At 31.0% G+C, this 26370-nt stretch overlaps 2 protein-coding genes across 2 annotated transcripts; one reads left to right on the forward strand and one right to left on the reverse strand.

Annotated features, from left to right (window-relative positions):
• Nucleotides 1-1541: 1541 nt before the first annotated feature.
• On the reverse strand, nt 1542-5188 carry LOC139840132 (putative SWI/SNF-related matrix-associated actin-dependent regulator of chromatin subfamily A member 3-like 1). The gene is made up of 3 exons (XM_071830362.1): nt 3716-5188; nt 3030-3321; nt 1542-2563 (listed from the first exon to the last, which is right to left on the reverse strand). The coding sequence occupies exons 1-3, from the start codon at nt 5171-5173 to the stop codon at nt 1770-1772; spliced, it is 2544 nt and encodes an 847-aa protein (XP_071686463.1). The 5' UTR covers nt 5174-5188; the 3' UTR covers nt 1542-1769.
• A 1484-nt stretch (nt 5189-6672) lies between these two features.
• Nucleotides 6673-10576, forward strand: LOC139840995 (serine carboxypeptidase-like 45; the record flags this gene model as incomplete). The annotated part of the gene is made up of 10 exons (XM_071831232.1): nt 6673-6943; nt 7044-7145; nt 8344-8430; nt 8536-8628; nt 9003-9073; nt 9145-9426; nt 9717-9844; nt 9943-10035; nt 10141-10258; nt 10385-10576. Coding segments are annotated over 10 exons (1437 nt in total), but the record flags the coding sequence as incomplete, so codon positions are not given.
• Between the last annotated feature and the right edge of the window lie 15794 nt (nt 10577-26370).

The following is a 26370-nucleotide window of genomic DNA, read 5'->3' on the forward strand; positions in this document are numbered from 1 at the left end:
TGGACCACATCACAACTTCCACCCCTTTATATATTATAGATATAATGACACGGATAGTCTCTGTTATTGGCTCAAATTACGAGTTCAGGGCTTCAGGCTACGAATTTGCAATTGCGCATACGGTCCTACCTACAACTAACGCCCATTAAAAAATCTATTAGATATCATCACATGCATTGCATTTGAGGCTATATCCATCATTTTATCTTTCTCCTTCATAACTTGCATTCCCTTTCAAACAACTACCGATCTTCTTCATCCTTTTCAAACATTTTCATCCCTCCAAAACCAAACCTTCAATCAAACAAAGTTTACATATCAAGTGGTCATTCAGATCCACATTCATTTCTTTATCAAGATCCCTAACTATTGTGCAAATCTTCAATATATTCTTCATAAGATCCCTAACATTAGCATGAAATCAAGTGCTAATTCAAATTAATTTAGTTCACGACTTACGTTTACGATATTTTCTATTTGTGAAATTAGTTCCTTTAACTTGCACATATACACATAATTGGGCAAAGGGAGTAATAATAATGAATAACTGAGACACTTATTAATAGCCACTCACGACAAGTCATGGTATTATTTCAGGATTTTAGTTGTAAGTTTGGGCGTTTTATTTGCTAGCTTTGTTATACTTTGTCCACTATGTCGGTGGTTAGATTGCGTTTAGTTTAGCCTATTAGTTTGTAATCTTGTTTATTGTTTTGTTGACTAGGCTAGTTTCTATTTACATACCTCGACCAAAACTGATGTATTTGGACCAATATACTACTATTAACAGGGGCCTAGCTTATTAGGGGCAGGAGGGGGCCCTCGACCAGCCAAAAGTTTAAGTAGGTAATGGTATTTTGTAGCCCTTTGAGTTACGGACGTTAGAGCTTTTGAATCAACTAAATCGGACTATCGGAGTCCGTATGAAGAAGATATGACGAAAACGGTGAAGGCGCGCGGATTTTGTTTTCATCAACAATCTACTTTATTCTTTCATACCTTTGGGCATTTTTACCTTGAAATCAATTTTAAAACCAAAGTTTAAGAAGTTAACTTAGATGATGTACAATTAGGATAGATATTGTCACTTAAAATGTGTTTAAAAAATGCAATTTTATCCATCAAAGTTAGCGTTTTTTCTTACTAAAAACATATAACACATTAAACAAAAAAATTGGCCCTTCCAACAGCAACGTTCAAGCGTCGCTACTGACTATTAAGTGCTTTTCTTCCTCTACATTGTAACGTTGGTCCTGAAATCTTCACATGAGACATCATTCATGTTTAATTTAACGTGATAAGGGAAAAGAGTTAGAAACAATCATATAATAACCCGAATAAATTACATACATGTAACTAAAACATACTCCATTTTCTAAGTAGCTTGAATAGAAAAAATTCTTATCCGTTATCCATTCTACAACTGTTCAATTCAGACTCCCAAGAACATATAATTATATTACAATACTATCATGTCTAAGCAACATTAGACCTGATCTTCATTTTTTCAACTGAATGCAACCTTAAAAAGAACAAGCTACATTGATCATCTATATATACAGAACGAAAATTATCCGGGTCCCAATTAAAAATAATATGTTGCAAAAAGTTGGTCAAACAAAATGGTAGGAAAAGTAATCAAAAAACACAGTAGAAAAGTGAAAAGTGCATAACAAACTTCACTGTTGTGAATCCTAAACACAAAAAGCCGAACAATCCATTTAAGTTCCAAAAAACTACACAGAAACTACTGCACATATTTGTATTTTTCACAGTGACATCAACGTACGAAGATCATCTAAATTTATTTCTCTTTTCTCCTCCTTTCCTTTTTTACCGAACGCTTCCTTCGCTAACTTTTGTTTTTTCTCTTGTAACAACGTTATCCGCTCATCTATGCTATTTTTAGCAATCATTTTCACAATCTTTACTTCCTCCTTTTGCCCGATTCTATGAACACGATCCATCGCTTGTGCTTCAACTGCCGGGTTCCACCATGGTTCCATTAAGTACACTCTTGAAGCTGCAGTCAGGTTTATACCCGTACCCGAAGCTTTAAGACTCGCCAGCAAAATTGTGGGCCCATCCGGGTTTGGAGCTTCAAATTCTTTCATCACATTCGCTCTCTTCTTGGCATTCATTACCCCGTCCAAACGCAACGTTTTGAAGCCCGCCTTTTTTAACGGTTCTTCAAGTAAAAGTAGCAACTTACGAAACTGAGAGAATACAACGGATTTTATTGATGGGTTTTCGTTTCTTGTTCCCTTTAAAAGTTCTATAAGAGCTGCCATTTTAGAAGAAGACTGATAGCTTGAATTATCAACCTCGGGGTTGAACTCCGGTGGTGGTGCGAAAAGGTCGGATTCAGACAATTTACGTCTGCATAGCGGACATAAAGCTTTCGAATTTAGGGTTCGGGTGATGCAATTTTGACAAAAAATGTGAGCACAACACGTAATAATAATCTTCGACGGTGGAGATAGGCAAATCGGACAATCGATGTCTTCACTATCTTGAAGTAGTATAACTAGCTTCTTTAGAAGTTCCGGGTTGTTAGATGCATCTGCAGATTAAGTTGAAATAAATTATTGCATAAATGTAGCAAAAATGGAAAATAAATTAAGAAAAGCAAGCAATTTATAGCAAAACATGGAAATATGCAGTGTTGTAGAAAGTGAGCCGAGTTAGTCAACGCTAAAAATCAGGTCAAAGTCTGCATGAGTCGGTCGGGCTGAGTCAGTCAAAGTCATTCAAAGTCAAAATTAAGGTCAAATTTTATATTTTTAAAAATAGATTAATTTGTCATATATCTAATATCTATGTTTGAAATAATTATGCTTTATGTTTGATATATTTATATGTGTAATATATATGTTTAATTTATTTATTTTATTATTAAATGTCAACGTTGATCAACGCCCGGCTTGACCGACTCGTCCGTCTAAGGTCCGCAATGACTCGTCTCCAACTCACAACTTTTGCAACCTTGGAAATATGTTACAAATTTTGCATTTTGGCTATAAAAATACCTTCAAAATTGTAGGATGAAATTGATGATCTAACATCTGAAGGGACTAATTCCATGTGTGTACATATTTGGCGAAGACGTAAAATGATGCTTAAAACAGTAGAGTAATGACGTGTCACCATTCCTCTCTCGATATAGCCAGTAACAAATTTCTTGGCTTCAAATTCCATCTCATCGTACACCTTACGTTCGTCTTCAGAAAGCTCTACGTTACATATATGTATAGTTTTCGAAGGCAGCCCAATTAAAGCCTTTTCTTTTGTGCGTCTCAATGAAATAGTTGCCATTAACGCCTACAAAGTTAGGAAAAATCATATTTAATACATAGAAGCCAGTGAACAAAACCGGTTGTGTCAAGCAATTATTTATCCATAACAAGTCAAACACAAATATATACAATACTTAAAACGGAAATGTATCAGATCCAAAGTGTAGCTTAAATGCTTAACGTTTCTTTAATCGGTTCATCTAAAACAATTGGATGATCAATTCAGTAACAAAGTTCAACCTAGTCATATTTAATGCAACAACTATATATAATAGATGCAATTAAAAATATTTGTGGACCACCCCAATCAAGCAGACCCATTTTGACCTGTAACCAACCCACCTGAACAATCAATTTTATCATAATTTAAAACTAGAGCATGAATCAAAGTTAAGTGATCAACATAGGTCAGCTTTTACCTGGAGCCTTGAGAGCCCCTTTGCGTTTCCTTGAACAATTGGGCGTTGCACCAAGCTATCCCAATAGCTTTTCGTCGAAAACGGATCAAATCTTAAAAACGCCATTAAAGAGAATAAGTCCATGGAACCATTTTGTATTGGTGTTCCGGTAACAACCCATCGCCTTTTAGCATTCAACTTATTAACAGCCTCACTTTGTTTTGACTTATGATTCTTGATTATATGTGCCTCATCCAAAATCACTCGCCACCATTCAATCTTCTTAATGGGACTCTTACTATTCGACGATTCAAGGTCATAACTTAAAGTACTATACGTGGTCAACACTATATCATACTTTTGAAGCTCTAAAACATCTTGAGTTCGTTCCCCATAGTACATGTACGCCTTTAACATCCCGCGTTTAGTGTGATCTGTTAATTGTGTTATCCAAGTTGAAAAAACAGAAGGTGGACAAACAATCAACGTCATTTTTGAGCCCCTTTGACCAACATAATCTTCTATTTTTTGTTTCTTGCTACGACTACCAGTTTGGATCACTTTCCCCTTTCTCGACCTCTTCCCACTTGAGATAACTAACGGCTTAGTTTCATCTGCTATTACTTCAATCTTTCCATCGTTTGAAGCGTTACATTTATCCAAAGCAATTAAAGAAAGTAAAGTAAGAGTTTTACCCAATCCCATATCATCTGCAAATATCCCACCACGTAAAGGCTCGGGTCGTTTATCAGTTTCATAATGCGTTAACACGTTCACGAACACACCATCTTTCACCTCCCAAAACGGAGGTAATTCATCGGAGTTTTCACGATGATACAGCCAATACAAACCTTCCTTCTGATGAAGAAAAAGATCAGGCAAGATCAAATCTTTTGGTGGTTCCATAATTCCATTGACCTTATTTTGACTCAAATTTTCATCAACCAACTTAAAGATTTCATCAACATCACCTTTTTTCTTTTCTTTCACAACCATAGATTCAGAGGTACTGAACAAAGGACTATTTTCAGATAATAAAGACAACCCAGATTGCCAAAATGCAGATTTAACAGTTTCAAATGCATCCAATTTCGTAAAAACATGAACATGACAAGGGATTTTGTACATATTGCCCTTTTTCGAGGGTTTTGGTACAATACCTTCAACATGAATCAAATTAGAGTCAATTAAAGGAGCAAGAACACTAGCTACCTTCTTTTCAATATGCCCAACTTGTATTGTTCGAGTATTAAGCACTTTAATCGCATTCGAATCGTACTGATTCATTGGTTCTCGAACAAGACCTACCATCTCACGGCCACTAATTCTGCCAGAATAATATTGTAATCCAACAATGTTTGCAATTATAAAACCTACCATGTATGTATCAGATTGTGATTGAGATTGCGATTGTGTAGATTGATCTTGATCTTCTTCTTCATCTTCAATGTAAGCGAGAGTTGATTGATAGAGACTCATCTTGAGTTTAAGGGTTTTTGGGAAACCGCCTCTCTCAGATTTTTGTATTTGTATTTTGAAAGCGATTGTGTGTTGAAAGTATATATGTGATATTAAATAAAAAACTATTTTGGGCCAAGAAATCATATCGGATTTTGGGTCTATTATTCTTGTCGGCTTTTGGGCTTATTCAACCGCCAAATTTTAGGCTATTAACCAAAACGTTATTTTTTCAAACGAATTATAACGATTTACCATTGAAAGAAAAAAACTGTAAAAAATATCTTTGCAAGTCGCAAGGTGCGCTGCGACCTTGCGAACGTCGGGTCGCAAGGTGCTCTTGCGACTGGGCGCGACCGAGCTCGATCGAAAATTTTCAGATCGCGATACCTTTTGATCTTTATAAGCTCGTATTTAGGCACTGTTTATTTTAGAGTGTGTGTATTTTTTTTAGATCCATTTTTTATTAAAATCAAAGTCACAATTATTATTCAAATAACAACCGCATATTGCGAGTTACGATTTATGTACAAATGTGTGATTTTTGAGTTGTGTAATGTAGTTCAAGTTGATTGAGGGGATTCGTTTAGTTTTAGTCAATAATTGTGGAGAATTAATCGAATCACAAATTAGAATGTTTTATAGCAATTTATGAGCGGTCAAAATGCGTTTGAAAGTCAACATCAACGAAAAACGATAAAATTTAAGGTCTTCGAGGCCGAAATTTGAAATTTTTTTTGGAAAAACCTCCTTCGATACCTTGCCCAAAAAAGGTGCATAATTCGAAGCTACAAGTCAAAAGATATGAACTTTCAAAGTTTACAACAAACTTACAAGAGTCGCAAGACACCTTGCAACTTGCGAGAGAATTTCGAAATTTTTCTTTATTAGGACGAATCGTTATAGTTCATTTAAAAAATTAACTATTTGGTCAATGCTTTCCTTTAACACTTACTATTAGTTGTTTATCTTTCCCCGTACAACATCAGCATACAAAGCACATAAAAATGTTGACTCATTATAATGTTAGATAATATAGTATTACGTCAACCGATTTTGATGTCTAGATTAAGGCTTGACAAGCATCTATTTCTATATATTCTTGTAATGTTTTAATTGGAGGATCAATAAGAAAAATACCAACTTTCAAGAGATTGATATTCACTTTAGGTTAGTACATGTCATGTTCACATTTTACATGTTTTTAACTATTGGGCTGTGGGCAGGATATTATTTAGATATGACTTCTTTACTTTTTTATATTGGGCTTAATCCACCACTCCACCTTCATTTTGTCATCTGTTTATGTATTGTGTCTGAGACAATTATTGGATAATGAGAACTATTCGGCTTTCAAAAAAGATAAAAAAAATCTGATAAAATAGCAAGTGAAATAAATAATTGGTAGGATGATAATGATGATGACAATTTACGCTGAGCATGAAAATTACACCTGTAAATTATTTACACCAAATCTTGATATTTTTGATGCGTAATTTCCCAAATATTTCACAACCTATTTCAACATCTCAATCATGTCATCTGGGATATGGATCCACAATACAAAACTATTGTACGTAATAATTTTAATGCATGCATATTTGAATGTGGTGAAATCCAATCCAGATTCTGATGAGGTTGTTTCGTTACCCGGTCAACCGCCTGTTAGTTTCAAACAATATGCAGGTTACATAACCGTTGATGAAGCCAAAGAAAGATCTCTTTTCTATTACTTTGTTGAAGCCGAATCTGATCCGTCGTCCAAACCACTTGTTCTTTGGTTTAATGGAGGTAAATTTCAATTTTTATCACTTACATTTTATTTTTTAAAAGTGAGGTATATGATTTGCATGTGTATGAAGTGTAAGTATTTGTGTTTTGATGTTTACAGGGCCTGGTTGTTCCTCTGTTGGAGCAGGGGCTTTTATGGAACATGGTCCATTTAAACCAAGTGGCAATGTTTTGTTGAAAAATGATTTTAGTTGGAATAAAGGTACACAAGATATCTCTTTTTTGCTACATAATAATGTAAAACATTTTGCAGCTTATTCTAGCTTATTTTGGGGACTCTGGTGGTCAGGGAAATGGGTCAGAAACGGTCACGGATAACCCAGTTAGGCTATATATATATATATATATATATATATATATATATATATATATATATATATATATATATATATATATAGTGGTAGGATCAAGAGGGAAGTAACCAATCGGGGGAAGCAAAAACTTTTTTTTTTTCGTTTTTTGAAAAAACTTTGTTCACGAACATTATAGATGAGATGAAAATATGAACATTTAGTAGAGACACTCTGTGATAAATGTTTTTATTTTGGCGGGAAAACGCTCGAAGAAGTAATATATAACAATTATCGTGTTTTTCGAGCGTATGTTGAGGTTTTAGCTATTAGGGTTTAGATATTAAGGTTTATAGGGTTTAAATATTAGGGTTTAAAAATTTAGGGTTTAGGGTTTAGATTTAGGATTTAGATTGAGTTTTTAACACGAACGGTTTAGAGTTTAGGGTTTAGGGTTTGGTGTTTTGGGTTTATGGAATAAACCCAAAACACCAAACCCTAAACCCTAAACCCTAAACTCTAAATCGGGCTAAATTTAACTTCACAAAACATGAAGAAAAAAAACGTTCATATTCTTCACGAACAATATTATCTTGAATATTATTTTTGTCGATCATTTTCTCGCCTAAATAATAACATTCATCACGAAGTGTCTCTTCTAAATGTTCATATTTCGTGTGATCTTGATGCCGGAAAAAAAAATTCCAAAAAAAACGAAAAAATAAAAAATTTTGCTTTCCCCCGCTTCCCCCCGATTAGTTACTTCCCCATTGATCCTGCCCCTATATATATATATATATATATATATATATATATATATATATATATATATATATATATATATATATATATATATATATATATATATATATATATATATATATATATATATATATATATATATATATATATATATATATATATATATATATATATATATATATTTCTGAGTAGAAATACTCCTCCTTCTTCGGGTAGCCTGAACAGGGAAAACCTTATCCGTTTATTAACGCGTTTGCCGTTTGATGATTGTTAAAAAAACATTCTTAGCAATTCTTAATAGATTAACTCATAACTCAAGGATGTAACTTTGAAAATATATTTTGACAGAGGCAAATATGTTGTATTTGGAAGCACCGGTAGGAGTTGGATTCTCTTATACTGTTGAAAAAACAGTTGTGAATGATGTCACTACAGGTTCTTTACATCTTATGAAGACTGATTTATTAGTTACCATTAAAATGTGTATATGTTGGTATATGACAATGTAAAATGTTTAGTGATTCTTGTTACTCATTTCAGCCGGCGACAATCTTGCTTTTCTTGAGAAATGGTTGGAAAAATATCCGGAGTACCAAAATAGAGACTTCTACATTACTGGCGAAAGTTATGGAGGTAACATGTGCAAAGAGCTTCTGGAAAAGGATATGAGTTGTCGTTAAGGTGCATTTAAGTATTGTACATAGCGGTTACACAATATTTTTGAAGTGACAGTTATTGAATTGTACAATACCTTAATGCACGTTAACGATAACCCTTATATGTATGTGTGTAATGAATTAGCTAATCTAGTCTTGAGTCAAGCGGTTGAAGCTTCCAAGTTCCAACCCATTTGGCCCGTTTCCTTTACTTTTCTTTTTCTTAATTTCAATGTGCGTGACCCGTTTTAGATGAAATGTAACCCAAATCAACCCATTCTAAGTATATGGGTCAACATTTCCACCTTTGCAAATTACGTTATGCTAAAATTATATCGTCTATTATTATAGGACATTATGTCCCTGAATTGGCAACTCTTGTAGTTCACTCAAAACCCAAGATCAATCTCCAGGGAATCGCTGTAAGTAACTTCATTCACCTTGCTCTTTAAAAAAAAGAGTCTTCTTAATGAACTTAACGTTTGTTGTGTAGATAGGTAATCCACTTTTGGAATTCGATACGGATTTTAATTCAAGAGGAGAGTATCTTTGGTCTCATGGGTTGATTTCGGATGCTAGTTATGACTTGTTGAATAAAGTATGCAACTTTTCAACTATTAGAAGACAATACAATTTCAAGTCTCTCACCCCTACTTGCTCTCATGTTGATGATCACGCTTTAAACGAGATTGGTGAATTCGTGAACTATTATGATGTCACTCTCGACGTCTGTTTGTCAACTGTTCTCTCACAATCACAAGTTCTCAAACATAATGCAAGTCAAAAATCTTCCAGTCTGTTATTTTCAGTTGCACATTTAACCCATTTACTTATGGTTGGGTCAAATGGGTCAATCATCACCCAAAGTTCAATTATTGAATAAAAGATCATAAATTTTACACTAATTAATTCAAATATAAAATACAGACAAAAAGTGCTTTGGGCCAACCTAATTCACACGGTGGTTACTTTTTTAACCCGTTGCCCAACCTGCCTGACACGCTCATCTTGCCACCTCTACTGATATAAGTCACATTGTCCCTAACGAATGCTTTCAATCGACAGCAACATCTAGATAAAAAGGTAGACGTTTGTGTGGAGGAAGAAACAGTGAAATACTTGAACCGAGAAGATGTTCAAACTGCTCTTCATGCTCGCCTTGAGGGTGTCAACAAATGGACCATTTGTAGCGAGTAAATACACAAACCCAAGTTTCTATTTAAAACTATAAATAGAAAGTCATCATATTTTTTTAAAATATATTTAAGTTTCTTGTCTATGATCATAACAGGACTGTTAACTATGATATGAAGAGTATGGAAGAACCAATGACTCCTGTATTGGTCTCCCTTCTTAACTCTGGCATTAAGATTTTTATTTACAGGTAATTACTTATAATCTAAATGATTAAGATCTTCAATTAAGGTAATTCTTGTAGTGTAAGTAAGCATTTTGCAATAGTATAAATCTCTTTATTTTACTTTAACAGTGGTGATCAAGATTCGGTCCTACCTTTGACCGGGACACGAGTAGTGGTCAATGGTGTGGCTAATCAGTTAGGACTGAAACCAACTCTACCGTACAGGGCATGGTTCAGTGGCAACCAGGTTAGTTCACTGTTGATATATTGGTCAGCCTAATGTGACATGTTTTGACCCGTTACCCGGCCCCTGACCCGACTGTATTGTCATATCTTTTAGCTTTCAGTTTTAGTTAAGTTTAGTTGTGTGCAGGTTGGTGGATGGACACAAGTGTTTGGTGATGTTTTATCTTTCGCAACGATTAGAGGGGCAGCACACGAAGCTCCATTTTCGCAACCAGAACGTTCGCTTGCTCTTTTCAGAGGAATGCTGAGCGGAAAACCGTTGCCGTCAGCTGAAGAAGTCGATCTAAAGACCAAAACCAATCCTTCTTCATTAGACTAATGGAAACTGTTTTCACACATCTTATGATGTTTTTTTTGTTTCGATTAATAAATTTCATTTAATGATTGTTCAAACTTAGGTGTATGGTGCCCACAAGAAAAACAACATAAAATGATACAAGCCTAGATCCAAAATAACACTAACAAAATTAGCACATTAGAAGGCACAAAATTTTCCTAAAATTGACTGATATGAATCATGACCTGATATCCTGAGGGATCAGACAAAACTGAAAACATTATAATTTTTAAATTTTCTTTCCGGCAATAACATATGCTGATATATTATACCAATATGACATAATTACTTAAATAGTCTATGGGGTTCACCCAAATTTCTGAAATATCTAATTGGTTCTCGTGGTTTTAAAAATGTTATTGAGACAGTCCTTTTGTTACCGAGATAGTTTATGTGGTTTCACCAAATATCTGAGCAACAAAAGGACTATCTCAACCATATTTTAAAAACCATGAGGACTATTCCAGTAAAAAAAAAATCCTAGAGACTATTAATATTTAAGGCGGTGAAAATTGTAAGGTACAACGAGATTAAAGGTTGGTATGGGAGAGGTTGATCAAAAAATGATGCACGTGCCTAAAACCAACCAAAAGTAGTAAGATCTAAAATCGAATACTTAATACAAGAATTAACAGACACTAATGGAATGTAATATATGGTCTCATCTTGATTTTTATAGGTTCTTGAACTTTATTCTCTATATCCATGTGTATATATCACTGTTTGCTTTTAAAGGAAAATCATAAAGATCAATTGGTGCACTTTTTCTGTCCATACTTAAAATCAATAATGTTTCAAATCCCATGGCCACCTGTCTCATTCTAGGCCGTTATCGCCTCGTAAGTTAAGGCATTTACATGCCAGGTTGCGAGCTTCGTGTAAAAGTATGTCTAAATTAATTAAATGAATTTTTGGCACTTACTATTTTAAAATTTATTTTTATGTACGATAGATGTGAATAAATGACGTCTCATCATTTAGCGAGTTGCCAACATTTTAATCACAGACTTCAATTTTATTAATTCAGACGTTCTAGCACTCCTAACTTAAAAGACTAAATTAAATTTTTTATTTTGAGGCATTAATAATGAGGAATCAAACTAATTCCAAATTGAACCGAGCTATTTTAATCTCATCTTCGGTCCAAATTTTGCTAGATTTTCAATCTTCGATTCGATTAGGACTGGACCTGACCCTGTTAGACATAACATAATATTTCATCATGTAATTCATTAGATAAAGATTAAGACATGAAGATGTAAGGCTTACTTGAATGAAAAGATAAAACCATAAGAACACAACTAGGATGTTTGATCTTCTACTTGATCCTCTCCTTTAGTGATGGACTTAGAGTAATTGTAATGTATTGTTGTGTGTTATATAGAGGTGAAGAATGAGCCTCTATTTATAGGAGAGGTCAAGGAGGGATCAACTCTAAATATTAAAGAGTATGCAACTTAATATCTCCCATCAAGATTAGTTAAGTGCATTCATTATGGTATTTAAGTATGATCATAAAAGACAACATGTCATGAGTCTTGTAATCTCACCATATCAATAAGATGGTGACTTGTTATTAATAATCATATCTTGTGATCTCACCATATCAATAAGATGGTGACTTGTTATTAATAGGGTTGGACACATTAATGTAGGAGTAATAAATAAGTCTAACATTCTCCCACTTGGCCGTATACCTATTAATGTTTTGTATAAATTTGGCCAATTAATTGATTTAATAATTAATCGTCATCAGGTAGAATTACTAACGCAAATTAATATAGTCACATGTATCATTTTTCGATACAGGACCCCTATCAATTATACAGTTAGTCATTCACATAATTCATAATTCTCATAATCCATAATAAATTCGAATGGTGATTAGAACACAAATGGTAACCAACATAAACCATTCATAATAATGATCCATTAATAATCGTTTGTTAATAATACCTCATAATGTACACAATATAGAGAATAACAAACTTCAACATGATGTGGATAAAAACATAATAGAAAAGAACCTAATCCTTAAATAAGGTTATTACATAATCCCATGCCGGCAACATGCTCTAAAAAGAGCTTGAGAGGTAAACCTTTAGTAAGTGGATCAGCCAACATGTCATTAGTGCGTACGTACTCAATGGCAATGCTCTTTTCTTCAACTCTTTCTTTAACATACAAGTACTTAGTGTCGAGATACAAACCAGCTGTAGTGACCCGAACTTTTCCATGTTTATATATATATTAAATGAAATTGTTATTTACATGATTAAGTGTTTCCAACATGTTAAGCAATTAAACTTGTTAAGACTTGATTAATTGAAATAGGTTTCATATAGACAATTGACCACCCAAGTTGACCGGTGATTCACGAACGTTAAAACTTGTAAATACTATACGATGACATATATATGGTTATATATATAGTTAACATGATTTTATTATAAGTATGTATCTCATTAGGTATTTTAACAATGAGTTATATACATAAAAAATGAGACTATTAATTTAAGAAACTCGAAAACGATATATATATAACGATTATCGTTATAACAACGTCTTACTAGGTACATATGAATCATATTAAGATATTGATACACTTGGTTAATTATGTTAAATGATAAGTAAATATATTATTAAGTGTATTAACAATGAAATACATATGTAAAAATAAGACTACTAACTTAATGATTTCGAAACGAGACATATATGTAACGATTATCGTTGTAACGACATTTAACTGTATATACATCATACTAAGATATATTATATATCATAATATCATGATAATATAACAATTTAACATCTCATTTGTTATAATAAATAATGGGTTAACAACATTCAACAAGATCGTTAACCTAAAGGTTTCAAAACAACATTTACATGTAACGACTAACGATGACTTAACGACTCAGTTAAAATGTGTATACATGTAGTGTTTTAATATGTATTCATACACTTTTGAAAGACTTCAAGACACTTATCAAAATACTTCTACTTAACAAAAATGCTTACAATTACATCCTCGTTCAGTTTCATCAACAATTCTACTCGTATGCACCCGTATTCGTACTCGTACAATACACAGCTTTTAGATGTATGTACTATTGGTATATACACTCCAATGATCAGCTCTTAGCAGCTCATGTGAGTCACCTAACACATGTGGGAACCATCATTTGACAACTAGCATGAAATATCTCATAAAATTACAAAAATATGAGTAATCATTCATGACTTATTTACATGAAAACAAAATTACATATCCTTTATATCTAATCCATACACCAACGACCAAAAACACCTACAAACACTTTCATTCTTCAATTTTCTTCATCTAATTGATCTCTCTCAAGTTCTATCTTCAAGTTCTAAGTGTTCTTCATAAATTCCAAAAGTTCTAGTTTCATAAAATCAAGAATACTTCCAAGATTGCAAGTTTACTTCCAAGTTTTCTAAATCCATTCCAAGTAATCATCCAAGATCAAGAAACCTTTGTTACTTACAGTAGGTTATCTTTCTAATACAAGGTAATAATCATATTCAAACTTTAATTCAATTTCTATAACTATAACAATCTTATTTCGAGTGGAAATCTTACTTGAAATTGTTTTCGTGTCATGATTCTGCTTCAAGAACTTTCAAGCCATCCAAGGATCCTTTGAAGCTAGATCTATTTTTCTCATTTATAGTAGGTTTATCCAAGGAACTTGAGGTAGTAATGATGTTCATAACATCATTCAATTCATACATATAAAGCTATCTTATTCGAAGGTTTAAACTTGTAATCACTAGAACATAGTTTAGTTAATTCTAAACTTGTTTGCAAATAAAAGTTAATCCTTCTAACTTGACTTTTAAAATAAACTAAACACATGTTCTATATCTATATGATATGCTAACTTAATGATTTAAAACCTGGAAACACGAAAAACACCGTAAAACCCTGATTTATGCCGTCGTAGTAACACCGCGGGCTGTTTTGGGTTAGTTAATTAAAAACTATGATAAACTTTGATTTAAAAGTTGTTATTCTGGGAAAATGATTTTTATTATGAACATGAAACTATATCCAAAAATTATGGTTAAACTCAAAGTGGAAGTATGTTTTCTAAAATGGTCATCTAGACGTCGTTCTTTCGACTGAAATGACTACCTTTACAAAAACGACTTGTAACTTATTTTTCCAACTATAAATCTATACTTTTTCTGTTTAGATTCATAAAATAGAGTTCAATATGAAACCATAGCAATTTGATTCACTCAAAACGGATTTAAAATGAAGAAGTTATGGGTAAAACAAGATTGGATAATTTTTCTCATTTTAGCTACGTGAAAATTGGTAACAAATCTATTACAACCATAACTTAATCAACTTGTATTGTATATTATGTAATCTTGAGATACCATAGACACGTATACAATGTTTCGACCTATCATGTCGACACATCTATATATATTTCGGAACAATCATAGACACTCTATATGTGAATGTTGGAGTTAGCTATACAGGGTTGAGGTTGATTCCAAAATATATATAGTTTGAGTTGTGATCAATACTGAGATACGTATACACTGGGTCGTGGATTGATTCAAGATAATATTTATCGATTTATTTCTGTACATCTAATTGTGGACAACTAGTTGTAGGTTACTAACGATGACAGCTGACTTAATAAACTTAAAACATCAAAATATATTAAAAGTGTTGTAAATATATTTTGAACATACTTTGATATATATGTATATATTGTTATAGGTTCATGAATCAACCAGTGGCCAAGTCTTACTTCCCGATGAAGTAAAAATCTGTGAAAGTGAGTTATAGTCCCACTTTTAAAATCTAATATTTTTGGGATGAGAATACATGCAGGTTTTATAAATGATTTACAAAATAGACACAAGTACGTGAAACTACATTCTATGGTTGAATTATCGAAATCGAATATGCCCCTTTTTATTAAGTCTGGTAATCTAAGAATTAGGGAACATACACCCTAATTGACGGGAATCCTAAAGATAGATCTATTGGGCCTAACAAACCCCATCCAAAGTACCGGATATTTTAGTACTTCAAAATTTATATCATATCCGAAGGGTGTCCCGGAATGATGGGGATATTCTTATATATGCATCTTGTTAATGTCGGTTACCAGGTGTTCACCATATGAATGATTTTTATCTCTATGTATGGGATGTGTATTGAAATATGAAATCTTGTGGTCTATTGTTACGATTTGATATATATAGGTTAAACCTATAACTCACCAACATTTTTGTTGACGTTTAAAGCATGTTTATTCTCAGGTGAATACTAAGAGCTTTCGCTGTTGCATACTAAAATAAGGACAAGATTTGGAGTCCATGTTTGTATGATATTGTGTAAAAACTGCATTCAAGAAACTGATTTCGATGTAACATATTTGTATTGTAAACCATTATGTAATGGTCGTGTGTAAACAGGATATTTTAGATTATCATTATTTGATAATCTACGTAAAGCTTTTTAAAAATTTATTTATGAAATAAAGGTTATGGTTTGTTTTAAAAATGAATGCAGTCTTTGAAAAATGTCTCATATAGAAGTCAAAACCTCGCAACGAAATCAATTAATATGGAACGTTTTTAATCAATAAGAACGGGACATTTCAGTTGGTATCCGAGCGTTGGTCTTAGAGAACCATAAAATTTGCATTAGTGTGTCTTATCGAATTTGTTAGGATGCATTAGTGAGTCTGGACTTCGACCGTGTTTTCTTTAAAAATGATTGCTTAACATTTTTGTTGGAAACTATATATTATTAACATGTATATATTATGTGATATATTAATCTCTTAACATGTTTGATATTGTGTGATAGATGTCTACCTCTAGCACAAATCCCATTGACTCACCTAATAATAAAGAAGATTCGAATATATATTGGACTGATTCACAAGTTCCCGAAGAGGAACCGGAAGAAGAATCAGAACCGGAAGAAGAATCAGAACCGGAAGAGGAGGAACTGGAGGAGGAAATAGAACCGGTGGGGGAAATAATAAAACGGTTAAGTAAAAGAAAATCCTCAACCAACCGACCAAGGTTAATTATGGTCAATGGTGTTTCCGCCAAGGAAGCAAAATATTGGGAGGATTACCAATTCTCCGATGAATCAGATTCCGACGAGAATTCCGATGATGTTATAGAAATTACCCCAACTGAATTTAAAAAGGCAAAAGAAAATAATAAGGGAAAGGGCATAAAAATAGAGAAATCTAATTCCAAACCCGATGAACTTAATATGTATCGTCAACCCCCGAAGCCCTTAAGTTGTAACAACGACCCGGGAACCTCTAAACCACCAGGTTTTTCTAAACCGTTGTGGAAAACGACAGCTCGTATTAGGGGAACATCATATATCCCTAGAAACTTGGCAAAACGAACCAAAACCGAAGAAGAAGAAACGAGCGAGTCGGAATAAGATAGTTGTATTCGTGTGGTGTAATATATGTAATATAGTGTAACGACCCGGAAATTTCCGACCAAATTTAAACCTTATTCTTTATATGTTTCCGACACGATAAGCAAAAATTTGTAATTTTGAGTCTAGAAAGTTTGAAATTTGTATTCGGATGATTAGTTACCCTGTGACCATGCCTAATGATTCATGAACCAATATTTGAAATTAAATATATATATATATATTTGAATATATGAATATATAATAATAATTTATAATATAATTAGAGATATATATATATATATATATATATATATATATATATATATATATATATATATATATATATATATATATATATATATATATATATATGTATATATTTATATATTGTTGTTATTAGAATTATTATTAGTAAAATCATTAAAAAGTATTAATTGTATTATTATTATTATTTTTATTGTTATTATTACGTTTGTCATTAGCTTTATTTTGATATTATCATTAATGTTGTTATAAAATTATTATTAGTAAGTGAAATTATTATAAATATAATTATTATCATTATTACTTCTATTATTATTATTAGTTTCATTATCATTAATAAAATTAATATGAAATACAAATATTTATATAATGAATATTATTTTGCTTCTTTATATAATTAATACACAAATATATATATATACATATATAATGTTATATAATGGTACAAATTCGATATATATATATATATATATATATATATATATATATATATATATATATATATATATATATATATATATATATATATATATATATATATATATATATATATATATATATATATATATATATATATATATATATATATATATATATATATATATATTTACAAATACGTATAATACATATATGAATATAGAAAATACATTTTCAATTCCTTTCTTAATCGAACTGTTTTTACAAATTGATTTACTACTGTAAATGGCTACGATTTGATTCCAATTTGGAATGAGCAACAACAAAATCAGTTTTTGGATTTTTATCCTTTTTCTTCTAATTGAATAATACATGTCGATTAAATTAAGCTATGAAACAAAATTGGTGGAGCCAATGTTGCTGTAACCATATTCCCTACTTTCTATATAACACTCTACAATTACAATTTGGATTTAAAAAAAAAAAAAAAGAGTTTTGAAGAGAAACAGACGGGTTCCCTGTTCTTGAACTCGACTTACAGTGGCCCAATTTCAAAACCGATTTCAAAATCTTTAATTGCAGTTTACTTAGGAATCGTCTAGGTAAATTTCCTGTGATATAGCAAGGTCCAAAACTTCGTAACAAAGTTTAATTTTGAGATCAAAGATTTTATTTTCGAAAGTCATTAGTCTGATCTTTGTAAAATTAGAACTCAGTTTAATAATTCAAGTCAAATTGATGATAGAAGAAGTTTTTATGAAGGATTTGAAGTATAGTTTGTGTAGAAACCTTTGTCTAAAACGGTCTAAAAACCGAAATTGATGTTTGAGTTAGTGAAGTGTTCTTCGAAGATAAACAGCGGGTTTTCATTATTTTTTTTTATTTTGTTTTCCGTTAATCACTTAAGTCATAATTGGTTCTATTTTAAACATATAAACCAGACAATTTAGTTTTGATTTTGTCTGCAATGGCGTCTGATTGATTGCTGTATTTGAGGAAGAAGATGAAGTATAATAAACGGGATATAATTAATTACGGGGTATTATAAAACAGATTTGGGGCGACAGCCCAATGGTTAGGGAACGTGTTGGTTAATTAGGTGGTCTCGGGTTCAATCCTCACCCGGAGTTTTTTTTATAAAGGCTTTTAAAGGTAGTTTCCTTTTTCTTATTATTATTATTATTATTATTATTATTATTATTATTATTATTATTATTATAATAGCTAAAATTATAAGGAATATCAATTTTTATTAAAAACTAATATTTTTACTATCATTTTTATTAAAATTATTATTAATAAAATTATCATCTATTATTATTATTAAAATTATAACTTATTATTATTATTAAAATTATTATTTTTACTAAACTCATTATTATTATTAGAATTATCTTTAATTTTAATACTACTATCATTATGTTAGTATTAACAAACAAATAATGTTTTGTTTTTTATAAAACTATATTTAGTATATACATATATTATATTACATACTAATATGTTTAAACTAAAATATTATTATTAAGTTACAATCGTTTTCATTTTTGTTATTAGTATTACCATTACTAATAAAATTAGTACTAATATTCTTAGTAAATCAATATTATCAAAACTATTATTCTAACAAGTAAATATTCTGTATATTAAAAATACATACTACATAACTATTTTAATATAATAAATTATTGATTTTTGATATATATAGATTAATACCACTATGTGTTTAAATATTAATAATTTATAAAATAAATATAGATATATAACATATAATTGAAAATATAATAGATCAGTTTGTTCGATTACGACTATGTGTATTAATAAAGATACAAAATGATATAGGTTCGTGAATCGAAGGCCAACCTTATACTTGATCAATGATGTTATGTGTATTTTTACTACAAAATACATTAGGTGAGTATATAGTCCCTTTTAAACTCTAAATATTTTGGGCTGAGAATACATGCGCTGTTTTTATAAATGTTTTACGTTATGGACACAAGTGTTAAAACTAATTCTATGAGGGTTTGAATCAAAAATCCCCTAGCTTGGTAACTTTAACTATTGGTTTATGAACTGGTAGGCGCGAATCCTAAAGATAGATCTATCGGGTTTTACACCCCCACCCATATGTTGTTCTAGTCACTACTAAACTAGAAGAACGGGTGTTTAGTACTTCGAGGTTAACGGAACGCACTTGATTCGGTGCACATATTATTATAACTCAGGGGTACACACTCTTGTTAAGGCTAGTTACCGGGTGCCCACTACTTAGAATGCTTTTCATACACTTGCGAGTGTATTATGTTTATAAACTTTAAATCTTGTGGTCCATAGTTATAACGCTGCTAGCATCAAACCTATATATCTCACCAACTTTATGTTGACGTTTTAAAGCATGTTTATTCTCAGGTACGAATTAAGTCTTCCGCTGTGCATTAGCTCATGTTATGGACATTATTTGGAGTCGATCATCGCAATGGAACCAGATGTTGAAGATTCCGTTCAGGGGGACTTGGACGGGGTTTGACAGAATGGTATCAGAGCGTTGGTCTTAGTGAACCAGGCCTTGCATTAGTGTGTCTGACTAGTAGTTGTTAGGATACATTAGTGAGTCTGGACTTTGACCGTGTCTACCTGCCAAAAAGTTTTGCTTATCATTTCTAGTCGGAAACCATCTGCTTATCATCCTTAGGAAATTGCTTGCCTATCATTCTCAAGTCTAGACACGTTCTACTGCATTCAGTGCATCGATAGTGTATAGACGAAATTCATATCTTAGCGTATCTGATAATTCCTATCTTGGCGTATCTGTAGATTTGCCTGATATATGCCGCAAAGTCCTCCGTAGTTTACGAAATCTTTAGGACCATATATATATATATATTCTATATAATTAAAGTATCATCCGATACCTGAAAATCATTTCACATCAAGAATCCTTTCCATCCACCGAATTGTCCTTTTGACAATAAACCTGAAACACTTACCGGTGAACCTGTTCGAGAAACCATTTACTCTCTTATTTTTAGAATATTCCGTCACGATTATATAATATTCTATATTTTGAATCTTACTCACCCGCTCGTTTCAATCGTCAATTATCTCGACATAATATAAGAAGTTAACGAACTACATGCTCGAGTAATGGCTTTGGAGAATCTGGTGCGGAGGTTACAAACACCAGCAGCAGCACCAGCAGCATAATCCGTACCACCATCATCAACGCCGACAATACTTTTATCACCCTCAACCATAAGCGCGTCGTAAACCTCAACATCACAACCTGTACCTCCGATATCAACCTCACATGCCTCAATATCACCATCTGTACTTCGAGTATGATCTTCGTTCTATATATCGTTCTACATCGATTATCTTCGCTTACGTATCGTTTTACCTCATTTACCTTCGTTCGACAAGGCAATTATGTAATCTCTAATGATTTAGAGATCATGTAATCAAGTGCTAACAATAGATCAAATGAGTATAATATCTTATTGACTCATTAAATCCATGATTACATCCGAAGAAAATATATATGCAAATATATTTTCATAAAGATTGTAATTAAAACTTCTATCGTACAAACTGTTAATGATGAGAATATTTTAACGGGTGGGTAGTACCCGAGGAATATTTAGAATTCACATTAATAAGTTACACTGTACATTCTTCGAATCTGATTCAACGATCATATACTATCCTACTTACAACTATCGATATACGTATCCGTTCATCACAGAATAACCATTTTCATTCAAATTTCATATTCGGATTTTGACCTATCAGAATCCAACAAGTGGCATAAAGAAGAAAACATTGGATAAAATAAAATTTGTTAGAAACAGACGAATTAACTAAATTGAAATATTGTTAGGAATCCACGCTAACTGTTCCGGCTAACTGTTCCCAGCTAACTGATTAACATTTAATTTATCGCAATTTTACATTCTCGCAATTTTATTTATCGTCATTTAATTTCTATTATTTACTTTTACGCACTATAAATAACGGGACACGTATACAAGGTTTCGACTTATCATATCGACCCATCTATATATATATTTCGGAACAACCGTAGACACTCTATATGTGAAGGTGGGAGTTGGCTATACAGGGTCGGAGTTGATTCCAAAATATATATATACTTTGAGTTGTGATGGACACTGAGACCGGTACACGGGTCACGATACGTATTAATTATGTATATTAAATTATATATTAATATATTGAACCGTTAAACTATTGGACCATTGGACAATCGGGTTAATAGACTGCTAACTATGGACAAGTAAAATGAATTAAAATGTTGATTATAACATATGAAACTAAACTAATCTTCAAGTTTGCCACTTGATTCTATCTTAAACCTCAATCGTATCTCGACAATTACAATCCGCGTTCAAATCTTTTCATGATTTTTGAAAACACCTCGATCGAGAAGTTGAACCAGCCGTACCTCGTCGACGGAAGAAAGATTTATGCAAACAGTTATGCACCTGGAAAACTTTTGAAGCCGAAATTATAGTTAAAAACGTTTCCGCGTCGAATTCCTTATCATTCATTAGCAAAAACAACTTTACAATTCTTTTTCAAAGTAACCAATTTTGTTACAGCTCCACTTCGACTTCTCAGAAAGACTAGCCTTATTATAATCTCGATATATATACGATATCCTTTCGCCGTCGTTACCGGAGAACCTTTTATATTCCACGACATCATCAACAGATGTACCAGCAGCTCATCATCTCTTTGGCGAAATCCGCAATCAGTATTTTGAAAATCTCTCAAAACTTTTCCGTCATATTTACAACGTCTATTCCTAAGAATTTCATACTTCAAATATGAAGTTTCTGAAAAATATATCAACTGCGAACTAGTTCTTGAAATGCTGATGAAGCAGCAAAAACCGTAAACGACCTTAATAGTCAAAAGTTTACGATGAAGTACAGTATGTTGGTAAAGCTCAGAAAAGAGAAGGTTGAGAAATGGAAAACGAATTGAGCAAAGTATGAAGGAGGCTGTGGACAAAACACAAAGAATAAATTTGACTTCAAAGAATCCAAATGATTCAGTGTCTGCTGAAACTGTTAGTAAAAACTCTACTCTTTATCCTAAAACTTCCCAGATGATATTCTGCATCATTCACCTATCTTAGATATTATAAGATATCTTCATATCTTCTGTTATACATATTCTCCATATTTCTGGAGAAATTCCTATCTGCGATCATTTATCACTCCGTAACATCTGCATTACAACATAAAAGAAACTGTGTTAGTTTCTAAATTCTGAAACCTTCGAGTTTAAAATAGGAATGTTCTGAAGCAGTGTTGGGAACTGATGCATGAATTAGTATAATATAATGAAACTTGATCAACTTCATTATATTACAGTAAGTCATGTTAAGTTTCTAATGGAATATGACGATTCACAGTACCATTATCATGTGCCATATTACACGGCTCTTACACTCTATTCAATCTCCAAACATATTAGGAATATATCATCTTGATAGTTCTATTCTTCTAGGGTATTCTGGTAATTTGACAAATCAAAATCGTGTCATTACCCTTTCTTTCTAAGAGTATTAATTATGTTCAATTCAAATCTCATGCCTATGAACTCCGGACCATTGGTTGCTTGACTTAAAGACAGGAAGAAGAAACGAAGGGACAAATTCCCAAAAATAGAAATTGGAATTTAGATCGCAGCAAAAAGGAGAGAGTATTAACTATGGATGACAATGATTATAGAAAACAGAAACAAGAACATTGAAGTATAAGGGGTAGATTTATAGTGAAATATTTGACAAAGAAATCGAAATAGATTACCACATTAAATCAAAGGAGATTCTGTTTCCTAAATCTTCGCAGAACCAAATCTTATTACATAAGATTTTCTTTAGATCCCTTAAAATCCGGAAATCAATTATAACCAAGTCATCGGTTAAAACGATTTCATAATTACACATTTCACTCTTTTGTGATAACTTCACTTGTGCGTTTCATATGATCGAATCATTTTATCTATATCTTCCAATAATGATAAAACTCCGTTATTACCTCATATTCGTCATGAAAACATTCCTATTGTTATTTATGACAACCTCTACCAAATTTCGAGGACGAAATTTCTTTAACAGGTGGGTACTGTAACGACCCGGAAATTTCCGACCAAATTTAAACCTTATTCTTTATATGTTTCCGACACGATAAGCAAAAATTTGTAATTTTGAGTCTAGAAAGTTTGAAATTTGTATTCGGATGATTAGTTACCCTGTGACCATGCCTAATGATTCACGAACCACTATTTGAAATTAAATATATATATATTTGAATATATGAATATATAATAATAATTTATAATATAATTAGAAATATATATATATATATATATATATATATATATATATGTATATATTTATATATTGTTGTTATTAGAATTATTATTAGTAAAATCATTAAAAAGTATTAATTGTATTATTATTATTATTTTTATTGTTATTATTACGTTTGTCATTAGCTTTATTTTGATATTATCATTAATGTTGTTATAAAATTATTATTAGTAAGTGAAATTATTATAAATATAATTATTATCATTATTACTTCTATTATTATTATTAGTTTCATTATCATTAATAAAATTAATATGAAATACAAATATTTATATAATGAATATTATTTTGCTTCTTTATATAATTAATACACAAATATATATATATACATATATAATGTTATATAATGGTACAAATTCGATATATATATATATATATATATATATATATATATATATATATATATATATATATATATATATATATATACAAATACGTATAATACATATATGAATATAGAAAATACATTTTCAATTCCTTTCTTAATCGAACTGTTTTTACAAATTGATTTACTACTGTAAATGGCTACGATTTGATTCCAATTTGGAATGAGCAACAACAAAATCAGTTTTTGGATTTTTATCCTTTTTCTTCTAATTGAATAATACCTGTCGATTAAATTAAGCTATGAAACAAAATCGGTGGAGCCAATGTTGCTGTAACCATATTCCCTACTTTCTATATAACACTCTACAATTACAATTCGGATTTAAAAAAAAAAAAAAAAAAAAAAAAAGAGTTTTGAAGAGAAACAGACGGGTTCCCTGTTCTTGAACTCGACTTACAGTGGCCCAATTTCAAAACCGATTTCAAAATCTTTAATTGCAGTTTACTTAGGAATCGTCTTGGTAAATTTCCTGTGATATAGCAAGGTCCAAAACTTCGTAACAAAGTTTAATTTTGAGATCAAAGATTTTATTTTCGAAAGTCATTAGTCTGATCTTTGTAAAATTAGAACTCAGTTTAATAATTCAAGTCAAATTGATGATAGAAGAAGTTTTTATGAAGGATTTGAAGTATAGTTTGTGTAGAAACCTTTGTCTAAAACGGTCTAAAAACCGAAATTGATGTTTGAGTTAGTGAAGTGTTCTTCGAAGATAAACAGCGGGTTTTCATTATTTTTTTTTATTTTGTTTTCCGTTAATCACTTAAGTCATAATTGGTTCTATTTTAAACATATAAACCCGACAATTTAGTTTTGATTTTGTCTGCAATGGCGTCTGATTGATTGCTGTATTTGAGGAAGAAGATGAAGTATAATAAACGGGATATAATTAATTACGGGGTATTATAAAACAGATTTGGGGCGACAGCCCAATGGTTAGGGAACGTGTTGGTTAATTAGGTGGTCTCGGGTTCAATCCTCACCCGGAATTTTTTTATAAAGGCTTTTAAAGGTAGTTTCCTTTTTCTTATTATTATTATTATTATTATTATTATTATTATTATTATTATTATTATTATAATAGCTAAAATTATAAGGAATATCAATTTTTATTAAAAACTAATATTTTTACTATCATTTTTATTAAAATTATTATTAATAAAATTATCATCTATTATTATTATTAAAATTATAACTTATTATTATTATTAAAATTATTATTTTTACTAAACTCATTATTATTATTAGAATTATCTTTAATTTTAATACTACTATCATTATGTTAGTATTAACAAACAAATAATGTTTTGTTTTTTATAAAACTATATTTAGTATATACATATATCATATTACATACTAATATGTTTAAACTAAAATATTATTATTAAGTTACAATCGTTTTCATTTTTGTTATTAGTATTACCATTACTAATAAAATTAGTACTAATATTCTTAGTAAATCAATATTATCAAAACTATTATTCTAACAAGTAAATATTCTGTATATTAAAAATACATACTACATAACTATTTTAATATAATAAATTATTGATTTTTGATATATATAGATTAATAATACCACTATGTGTTTAAATATTAATAATTTATAAAATAAATATAGATATATAACATATAATTGAAAATATAATAGATCAGTTTGTTCGATTACGACTATGTGTATTAATAAAGATACAAAATGATATAGGTTCGTGAATCGAAGGCCAACCTTATACTTGATCAATGATGTTATGTGTATTTTTACTACAAAATACATTAGGTGAGTATATAGTCCCTTTTAAACTCTAAATATTTTGGGCTGAGAATACATGCGCTGTTTTTATAAATGTTTTACGTTATGG

The sequence above is a fragment of the Rutidosis leptorrhynchoides genome, chromosome 4 (genome assembly GCF_046630445.1).
Source record: "Rutidosis leptorrhynchoides isolate AG116_Rl617_1_P2 chromosome 4, CSIRO_AGI_Rlap_v1, whole genome shotgun sequence".
Taxonomy (NCBI): domain Eukaryota; kingdom Viridiplantae; phylum Streptophyta; class Magnoliopsida; order Asterales; family Asteraceae; genus Rutidosis; species Rutidosis leptorrhynchoides.